This window comes from Verruconis gallopava, assembly GCF_000836295.1.
Source record: "Verruconis gallopava strain CBS 43764 unplaced genomic scaffold supercont1.44, whole genome shotgun sequence".
Classification (NCBI taxonomy): Eukaryota; Fungi; Ascomycota; class Dothideomycetes; order Venturiales; family Sympoventuriaceae; genus Verruconis; species Verruconis gallopava.
In genome coordinates, this window is record NW_015622180.1 from 52,677 (window position 1) to 63,011 (window position 10,335).

At 52.8% G+C, this 10,335-nt stretch overlaps 3 protein-coding genes across 4 annotated transcripts; 1 reads left to right on the top strand and 2 right to left on the bottom strand.

The window, feature by feature from the left end:
* Positions 1-3,420: 3,420 nt before the first annotated feature.
* On the top strand, positions 3,421-7,288 carry PV09_08636. Of its 2 annotated transcripts, none has more exons than XM_016362562.1 (2): positions 3,421-3,817; positions 3,896-7,288. In XM_016362562.1, exon 2 carries the CDS (start codon positions 3,911-3,913, stop codon positions 7,193-7,195), a length of 3,285 nt encoding a protein of 1,094 aa, XP_016209575.1. In that variant the 5' UTR covers positions 3,421-3,817; positions 3,896-3,910; the 3' UTR covers positions 7,196-7,288. The 2 variants fall into 2 exon arrangements, with proteins under 2 accessions (XP_016209575.1, XP_016209574.1); XM_016362561.1 differs by having other exon boundaries at positions 3,421-3,795.
* Positions 7,289-7,323: 35 nt separating this feature from the next.
* On the bottom strand, positions 7,324-8,486 carry PV09_08637 (uncharacterized protein; the record flags this gene model as incomplete). Its single annotated transcript, XM_016362563.1, has 3 exons — positions 7,324-7,933; positions 7,997-8,391; positions 8,451-8,486. The coding sequence occupies 3 exons, from the start codon at positions 8,484-8,486 to the stop codon at positions 7,324-7,326; spliced, it is 1,041 nt and encodes a 346-aa protein (XP_016209576.1).
* An 883-nt stretch (positions 8,487-9,369) lies between these two features.
* Positions 9,370-10,332, bottom strand: PV09_08638 (uncharacterized protein; the record flags this gene model as incomplete). The annotated part of the gene is made up of 1 exon (XM_016362564.1): positions 9,370-10,332. The coding sequence occupies one exon, from the start codon at positions 10,330-10,332 to the stop codon at positions 9,370-9,372; it is 963 nt and encodes a 320-aa protein (XP_016209577.1).
* Positions 10,333-10,335: the final 3 nt, after the last annotated feature.

Below are 10,335 nucleotides of genomic sequence, written 5' to 3' on the forward strand. Positions count from 1 at the left end.
GCGCCCAGCAAATCACAGGAGCCTGCCGGGCTCTGCGCTCACCAGATGCGCATCGGGTAAGGTGACATCGCGTCGGCGCACGTTTGTTTGGCGAGGCTGGCCGGCGACCAGGTCTTGACGGAGATTGGGACGACAAATGAGAGGCTGCGCGAAGGGGTCCTCGCTGCGAGTACGGTTCTCATTACGGGATCCTCTGCGTGAGCGACCGCAGCCAGAGCCGCGACCGAAGCGAAACGGAGGCCGGCCGGCTGTCGTGCGGACTGATCGCTCGGAAAGCGTGGCGCCACCCTCGTGATCGAGCACGAAGCGCGCCTTGACGCAGCTGTGCGTCCCGCCAGCGGAGGCAGATGGCCCTGCTGAGGACGATGGAGACGCCGCCGGCGAAGACTGCGCTGAGGGTGCGGGTGCGGGTGCGGGTGCAGGTGCGGGTAGTGATGATGGCCCTGATGGGAACGGGCCTTGGTGCTGACGATAATGATGACGAAACGGATAATAACACATGAATAACAGGTATGGTAATGACACCAGCAATCCTAATCAACGTCGGCGCTGCATAATTTGTTTGCACAGCAAGCTCACGATCCAAGACGCACCATGCCCGACTTGGACCAGATCCTCCACGTGCACCCTTCTTCCTCGTAATTGCGGCCCCGCGATCGCAACGCCCAGGCGCGAAAGCGCAACGGATGTGACGGGCAAGTTTGGAAATTTACGTTTCTCTTTTGTTCTTGTCGGCTGCCTGCTACTCCAAAGACGATGTCGATGTTCTTGCTGAGGGTGCCGACGCCGCCAGCCCTCATCATCACTGGGTGGAAGCAGTCACGTCATGAGCGCAGAAAGTTTCAAGGCCGCAGCTGCCGAGCGCCGTGAAAAAAAAAAGAAAAGAAAAAGGAACGAAGGAGTGACACAGGTCCATAATAGATAAGGTTTTCCATCCTAGGAAGGTTCGACCACAGGTCAGCAGCCCTCGAAACAGCAGGAGGGTGGCCCAAGGCAGTGGAGATGAAGCTCCCGCTGGCTAGAAACACGTTAGTGGAGCGCATCAAGTGGGAAGGCCCACAGAACGGTGCCAGCGAACGTGCAGGCGTCGCAGACAACACCGCACCCAAAAAAATTGCGGAACCCCTCGCCGCCTGGCCTTGGGTGGCCATCCGTACTTGGAAGCGTCGGCGGTGTCTTGCCTGCTTGTGCTGCGCCAGGCTGGCAGCCATCGCCATTTCAGCACACGCGATTGCTCCCAGCGCCAGCGCTCACTCATTTCACACTTCGCACAGAGTCGGCAAGGACTGAATCAGACACGCGACCATCCTGATGAGGCAGGTGTTATCCTCCGACCAATGGCCCGTGTGTCTGCTTGCGTGGGGACGACGGGGCCGCACTGAGGCCTCTGCAGCAGACTGCCCAGCCCGCGGCGCCCCCCCTTGTTGAGGGTCAGTCGACTGCTCGGCTTCCCCGCTTGGGACCCGCTAAAAGTGGCTCTTTCTTATCTCTGCGTCTCAAGCGATCTTCTAGAAGCCTTCGCCGAAGCTTGGCTTGGCTTCTCGCTCTTGCCTGGCTTGGTTTGCCCCCCCTGGCCAGCGCCGCATCACCCGCTCCCCCGCCTTTCGCTTGCGTTGCTCACCCGGTCCTGCCAGATCTCGGTACACACACTCTGCCGCAACTGCCTCTCCTGCTCCCTCCTCACGCACGCCTTCACAAACCATCGCATGCGCTTGCCCGAAAAACCAACTTCCTGCCACCGTGCATTAGTTCCGATAATGGCTCTCGCGGCTATCGTCGGCCTCATGTACTTGTAGGCATCTTTGAGCCGCCTGCAGGCCAAATATCCCAGCGCCGTGGTTTCTCGGCCTTTGCCTCGCCAGAGCCGCACCAAACCAGCCCCGTATTCGCCTTTGGCCGGTTCCTGCGCTGCACAATTTGCTTTTCGATATCTCCTGCCTGTCTCGTCTCAGTCGTTGCTGGCTCATGCAGCTCTCGGTTGTCACGCATCTTCTTCGCTGGCCTCCAGCATGCAGTCGTGACACACGCTTGGGCCTCCGTAGGAAGTGCTGGTCCCCTTCGCTCCTTCCCTTTTGCCACGCCCAGCCTGTCTAGGAAACTCCTTTTGTCTCGTTAACTTAACTCAAATCACGCTGCACGTGAGGTCGTGAGACTTTCGTCCCGACGCTTCAGCAGCGAATCCGGCTCACGGATCTCGCAACATCAGCACAGCAGCTGCAGTGCGGGTTGCAAGACACCAACCGCCGCTGCGATGACTGCCTGAGCAAGCTTCCTAAAGATGCTGTGTAGGTCTTCTCCCTAGTTTTGAATATGTGTCCCTTCATATCCTACACACATCCCTGCCAACCGCTCGTTTCCTTTGACCCGTTCCTCTTTTCTGTCTGCCTGCGAGACATCCCAACGCCGATAAAGCACGAAGATGCCGCCAGGTGTCGACCCGCGACCGCCTCAAGCCTTGCAGTCGATGATGGTTTTTCAATAGATCTGCAGCATCTCCATATTGTCGCTCACGCTACTTCTTGATCTGGCTTTTCGAGTCCCTTGCGCCGCCTTTTCTACACGTCGAAATAAATACCATGGCGAAACGCTTGTGCACGCTTTCTCGAAAGATTACACCCGTATGCATTGTCGATGTGTTTGCGACTACCTTTCATCCGATATCCTAAACAGAGATCCTCTGCCGAGGCTTGAATGACCCACGTTTTTAAAAGATTCATTTACTGGGAGAAGAACCCAACGTCTAGAGAGCCTGCATCGAGCTTCGTTTGATTAGCGTTCCCCTAGCTATTCCGTCAACCTCTATCGTAGTAGAAATAGTAAAGCGCCTTCTATTTCGGCTCGTATATGAAATACGTCGACTTTATATTCGTCTCTTCCCCAATCAACTTCTTCCATGTAGCGTGAAAAGACAGCGTGGATGCTGCTATCGGGCGATGGTCGAATGCAAGCGTTCCTTCTCCTCTCTTCCGACAATCTCTTCCATTCCTTCCACGACCAACATGCTCTCATTCGTCTGCTATCTTCTTCGTCGCACCATTCTTGTTCCAAGAGGCAGCCGAACTCTCCAACGTACATCTCACGTGAGTTCCTTCACCCGTATCTTGTTTGCCCAGTTCTGTGTGGCACGAGATTAAAAGGACCGTGGATATCGTGATTGAAATTCAGAACAATCGAGGCCATGGATATATGCCAGAAATTCTGGAAACATGTGTTCATGAACGGTGCGCATGATTACCGTGACGTACGGTCAGAATGTCCAGTGAGTAGAGTGTCAGGCTTAAACATGCTGTCCTGATTGGTCAATTCCCCGCACCTGCTGAGGATCTTCAGAGTTGTAATGCGCTTAACCCAAAGTGAGTTAGTTGGTTGCGACAGCAGGCGGGCGTCCAAGACGCATACGATATTCTTACAATAAGAACTAAATGCTTTCACGCTTCTGCACTTCCGTGGAATTACAGCACCTTCTACATCTCGCAACTTTTGCACATAAGATGCCTCGTGTTTCGTAGATACGCAACGGCCGCCTTGATCAATTCCACCTGCCGAATCTTGCAACTTCGAGAAGAGCCCAAGTGCAAGCGAGCTCACGGACTGCCTGCTTCATTCAACGGCGAACCATGCTGCTAGTCTCATGCCTCTCTGCCCTTCTTACCATCGGAACATGCGCAACGTGAGCGTGTGCGACTAAATGTGGCGATGAAGTCGAGAAAACATTCGCACCTAGAGCGGAGGCGAACTGAAAGAGAAAGTGAACAGCGAAAAGGTCGCCAGAGCCGGCACATCCCACAACCATTCGTGCGTTGTTCCTCTGTGCTAGGTCAGAACACTATTTGATGCACTATCTGCGATCTAAAAGCATTCAATGTCATTATCACTGGCTGATGAGGCGAATTAGGGACGACTCCAACGAATGGCTCAGTACCTTGACTTGGAGTTTCCTACGCTTGCTCCTCCCAGTTCGTCAGCCTGCTCCTCTTCCGCCCCTGCTGTTCCCAGCCCGCGTGTTGAGAACCTTGCGTCAAACTCGCACTCCGAATGGCAAACACACCATGTAGTAGCCGAGTCGCCCTCGATCATCAGCCTTCCGACATCTACTCCTTCAGGTCCTTCACAGCTGAACTTAGCTTCGAGACTCAATGGCACCCTGTTCGTTCCCATCATCGCTTCGAATTCTGAGGGTGAAATCTGCGCTTCAGAGTCCGAAACCGATTCGTTGGATGGCTCGCCAGTACACTTGAAAGAGCAAAGTGACGCCATACAGGCTTTGCTAAACCGCAATTTGACCGGCGAAAGCACATTCGACCGTGGAGACATTGGTCTGCTGCACTTGGATCGCGCCGTGTTCGAGAACAATTTATTGGGTGTCATGAAGGAACACATTGAACGTGCCGGGCCGCTTCTTGCGGGGCCTATTCCGCCAAGGAGACGCTCCGCAAGTGGCAGTGACGAGGCTCAAACTTGGAAGTCAACGTTTACGCTTAAATCGTCGTTAAGCATGTCTGGCGCGAGCAAGGAAGTAGAAAAGATCAAAAACTCGGCGGCGTTCATATACACCGTCAATTTGGCTCCAACGGGTAGCGATGTGTGGCCAGACATACGTGATCCATCGAAGGCTCCTGCAAGATACTCTCCGATCTCACTCGAATACCCCTCTGCGTGGTCTGGGTCTCAAGCGCGAATATTTACGTGGAAGATAAAATATGCACAATGTGATGGTGGCGGCAAGCTGAACGACGAGATCAGCACGAAACTGATTTGGCCGATGAAAGCGCTGCCAAGCGAAATCTACTATCTAATTGCGGACTCGCTCTCCCGCGACGACATCAAGGCCATGCGTTTAACTTGCAAAGAATTCGAACACCAAATATCAAGCCTTCTCTTCAAAACAGTCGTCGTGCCCTTCAACACAGAAATATACGGCATGTTAAATGACATAGCGTCGATCAAGAACAGAGTAAAGTCAAGCGGCAAGGGCAAAGCTAAAGCAACTATGCCACCCTCGTTAGCTTTCTGGGAAAACTCCAGAGACGAGGACATCTACACAGGTCACGGTATCGATGTATTTAGAAGCTTTGGTTCGCGAATAAGGCGCTTTGGCATGTGCTTCGAAGTGCGTGAGGAAGTACTTGCGGATCCTCCGCTGAAAGGAATGCGCGAAGATCATAAAAGCTACTGGGGCGTCTACCAGTGGCCGTATCCTGAATACAGACGATTTGATCAGGTGGCGGGTTTGGAGGACGCTGCGGACGAGACTCCAAAGATGAAGACTGCGTTTTCATTTCTTACTGAGGTGCAAGAACTCGCTTTGAGCCTCGATGCGGGCTTGGGATGGCTTTCTGGTCCAGATCGCAGCATAAGGTCTAGAGTTCTCGGCTCGCGACGTCCAATCTTTGGCGCTGCTAAGCCAATCCGTGATCGATGTCAGGAGGCGAGGCATGCATTGTGGCAATACCTCAATGAATGGGCTTCAAGGAATGCAAATGTTGAGCTGAAGCACTGCACAATAGCCGCAATGAAGTTCGATGGACTAATGTCGCAAAACTCGAACCCGCTAGGGAACCTGGATTCTATTTGCGAGTCAGAATTACCCTTCATGGACATGCATGATTTGACTGACCCGACTGTCGAAGTACTTCCTTTCTTCCCAGATCTCTCTCCACAATCCAAAATTGGCTCGTCTCTCGCTGCTGATGCCGTGACGATGGATGGACAGCATTCAAACAACAATGCCTTCGAGAAATCCAAGTCGAATCCCCAACCTTTAGAGAGTGGTGTTTTTTTTGTCCAAGAAGATAGTCTTGATCCCGACCGCCTTGAGCGTCACCCAATCATCCCAGCAGAACTTTCCAAGCTACAGAAAGAATGGCTTCTGGAGACAGAATGGGCACAGCGTGCTTTCCTCTCCTCGTGGCTGATAGCCGTGGTGGACAATCAGCACGCGTTTAAGCATGTCCACACCCTCAACTTCTCCAGCATTTCAAGTCGCTTTCTGCTCTCGCTGTGCCGGGAGGATTTTTGGCGTGCGTTGCCACAGCTAGAGAATGTTGCAATTAGCGTAATTCCCGACTACAGAGACGTTGTCAAGGACAGTGCTGGCTTCGTAAACGCGCCATGTATCTCACTTGCCTCTGCTGTCTGGTTATTGCACAAGTTATTGGCAGAGATGATTGCCTTACGATCAACCATCAAGTCACTCACCGTCGGTTGGGCAAGTGGTGGTGAGTTGGCGCAAGGACTTATGGCTCGAAACAAGAATCTTATGCCTGCCCCGGGTCTCCCGCCGGAGTGGCTTCGGAGTGCTGAGAGTCTCGCAAACAAGCAGCTTTTAGAGGATCGCTTTCTCAAATTTCCACACCTTAGGGAGCTCAAGCTTAAGAATTGCTGGCTTTCGCCACATGCGCTAGTTCACCTTGTTCAAGAACATCCAGCACTTGAGCGGCTTTGTCTCGAATCCGTCAGCTTGACAGCTGAGCTGATACATAGCCCTGCCCAAAACGCTGGGCAACTTATGGCTGCGGCTCCGCAAATACAAGCTCCGCTTATATCACAAAACAATATTCCTCTCCACGGTGGATATATTGGACTCCCGAACAGTCAGCACTTACCCCAAGCCGCATTCGTACAATCTGCTCAAGGTTCGAGCAATCCAGCTTTTGTCCCAGGCCCTCATCAAGTCCCCCCAGAGCAGCCAAATTTTGCAAACCGCGACTGGTTGTCCCCGCGGATTGGATCATGGCCTCATGTTCTGGATTCGATCTCGCCTGGCGTCACGCTTGCAGCGTCAGGAAGCACAATGAGTCCTATGAATATTCCTTCATCAGTGCCAAATCACGCTCTCCATACACTATCTCTTAGATCATGTGGCTACTGTCGTCTCAACAATTCACGTCTGGATGAGTCCTCAATTCCCGTTCCTACCTACGAGGGTGGCTCCGGGTGGTTTCAGCGCAGGTCCGCTGCCTTGAGCAAGCTCATGCTCGTCGCTAAAGGATACATCACGGCGGACATCGTTCAAGCCCTTCCTCGAAATGAAGAACACGCACTCACAATGGGCTTTGAACTGAGTTTGGGCTGGCCGGCCGAATGGGCAGACGAAGTAGACGCTCCTTTGTACGATGCTTGCCTGGCGGGTGGGAGCGGGAGATTCCACGGGATTATCACTAGAGATTCTCGGATAAAAATCGCACCAAAATAGCTGCTGAGGGTACTGTATGTATTTCTGCAGATGTTTAAATTGTCTTGTTCGATACTTGAAAAGTGATGATGACGAGACCAAAATCTGAATCCGTTGATGTCGAGAGTACCTTCACATATCCATATGTCCTACTCAGATTGTTTTTCGCCATAAAGCGCCATTGCGACCCTGTTCCCTCCAGCGTTTTGCAGTGCCGCGTACTTCTTCTCGATGTAGTTCTCGTTGACCATGTCGACTGCTACTTGAGTAAACTCGTCTAGGCTCTCTTCGGGCAACCCCAACAGCTTGTTGTCTAAGCCGTAACGATCGAAATTACACATGTTGGTGTCTCCAGGGAAGAATCCGCGGGCATAGAGCATGCGACCAAAAGCAATGCGATCACCAGACAGCATGGCAGCTTTGGCGCGATCGAAACGATCCTTGCTGTTCTCGTACGAGATGTCCCAATCGCTCTCTTGCGTCTTCGTGACACGCAAGACGGAGGCAAACATGTCCTTTTGCGAGATACGGAAGGAGGCAATGTGCACGAACTTGTTTCGAAAGGTGGCCAAAGTCGGCGAAGTATCCTTCGGGTCTGTTGGTGCTACGGCCAAAGCCAGCAGCGAAGCGACAGCCCGCCCGACTTGAGGAAACGTCGTCGTATGGATGGGAGTCTCACCGTCGTCATAGAAAGTCACCTTTTTGTTCCGAAAGTCGAAGCCGTATCTGTCTGACGTGCCAGCGAGTGAGAACTCGTACCTTTTATTTTGAGCCCGTCAGCTGGCGACGCAACGCTTTAATGTCGGCCTTTGGCGCACTTACCAGAACGAACAGGCGATGGCAACCCAGCTCAAGCCTAGGCCTTCAAGAACACTGCGCTGGCTCTCAAACTGCATGCGGATCGCTTCCTCGGCGTTCGGGTCGCTGCAGTCCGTCCCGAAAAGATTGGGCATGACCCAGGGAACCTTCGCCTCTGCCGCAGCCTTGAAGAGCAATGCGCTTGTTTCCACCGGCGCGGTCACCGCCAGCGTGACGATCAAGAAGTCGTTGCCTTCCAAGGCGGACACAAGCGAGGCGTGGTTCTCGTAATTGACCGTGCGACGAGCGACGCCGTCCGGAATCTGATTCTCGGACCCCTCGCGCGTGATGGCCGTGATGTTGTGCTTCCCTTGCGCCACCAGGGCGCGGACAATGTGACTGCCAATCTGCCCGCCGGCCTGCACGTCTTTGTTAGCAGTTCCTCAGTGTGCTCTTTCGTGTCATCGTCATTGCCTACGCCAACTATCGCGACGTTCTTGATGTGGTTCGACATTCTGACAGGCGCTACCAAAGCAGGATTCAAGGCTTTTGAATTTGACAAATCTCTCGAGTTGTGCGGTTGCGTTTCTTCAATGAGCTCATCTCTTCATTTTCCCTCGCGACTCTTTTATACCTTGGTCCTCCCGGGACGTCGTATCTGCTCGCTATCATCACGGACTTTGTGGCCTTGCCCCCCTCTCTTTGGTGATTCTGAAAGGAGTGGATAATGCTCCATTTGTTCACGTCGGGAGTAAAGATGTCTTTCAACTATCCGTCGGACAGTTCGGACCTTCGGAGCTAAGGCGGACTTTGTCGTATCCAAAATCATGTCCGAGATATACAACGACATTCTAAGTCAATGGAGTGCGCAAACACGCGAAGTCATTGAAATTAACAACATAAAAGAAATATTAGTCGCATTGCGTGAAGGACACTAAATCCTTGCTGGGCAATGTTCATGATATTAGTTGCGCCTTCTCTCAAGTGGCTACAAAGCTGCCATTCTAGCGAACAGAAGACGTTCACCCAGACAAGCCATAAATCAATGCGAGCGTTCCTTCCGGTTGTTCTGGCAAAGCAGAGTCTCTTTAATTCCAAGTCCTCATAGACTTTGACGAATTGGTACGACGGCGATTTGAAAAAGCCACAGGATGGGAGGATTTGCCTGCGAGCCGCATCGCTTCAACACAAGTCTTAAGTTTGGTAAGCGAACACGTGCGAACCTGTCATAGACGACATGCGGAGTGTTACGTCGCCCTACCGCCGGGCCATATGGTAGTCCAGAGCAGTCGCGCAGATAATGTGGGCCAGGATCCAAATCCCACATTCCGTCGGCATTACAATTGGTCAGTTCGCAGACTTGGATTGGATCTCCTGGGTCATAAGCCTTGCTGATATCATGTTGCATCCACAACTTGCCGTTGCAACATCCTTCCTAATTCACTCCATGTGATTCTACCATCGCCACGGCTGCATGCTGCTGCTGCTTGTGCATAGACCTTGTCCATTCTCGTCTTGTCGACCCGCATAATCCAACCACTGCTGGTAAGCATGACGACCGTCTTCTCATCATTGATGAGTTTGACACCGAGTAACCCTTCCCGTCTAGCCAGTTGTCGCACCCATTCCTCACTCCTCTTGACTGATTTAGCAACATCATTGACGTTGCTACATTTCTTCTCCTCAAGCGCTTGCTCAATCAAGCAAAGCGCCTTTTGCGTTGCCTCGAGCTCTGCCTGCCTCTCCACTTCTTCTTTGGCTCTTCTAGCTTCTCGCTCCGACTTCTCCTTCTCACGGAGCCTGGCGTCAATTGCTGCCCGCCTTTGCTTCTCAGCAGCAAGCTCCGCCTGCCGTTCGTGCTCGTCACGGGCCCATTCTGCGCGTTGCGCGTCGCCTTGCTCCCGTAGCCATTCATTGTAAGCTCGCTGCTGATTCCGACGGGCAATGGACTTCGCTTTCTTCGAGCCTACCTCGCGGTTGGTATTCCTTGCTCGCGGCTGATGTCGAACTGGACCTTCATCATTGGCATCGTCCATCTGACGATGCTCTCCTAAATGCACCTCATTGGAGTCTGCCTGTAGTTCCACGGCGTCAGATTCGTCAGCTGGATCGTTCCGTGAATCCTCATGCTGATCCTCGAACTCATTCACGTCTAGCTCTAGGTTCTCGGTACGAGTGTCGGGGCGTGAGACATTCACGGCAGGCTCCTTGTCAGCGGAGCGTTTTCTGACCAACGCATCGAAATCGATCCTTGGCGCAACATACATCAGCAGAAGCAAAATCGTCGAGAGAGCGACATCGCGCCAGATGGGCCGTGTTGGATCGGCAAAAGGTATAAACGTATTCAGCCAGCCCAACATCGA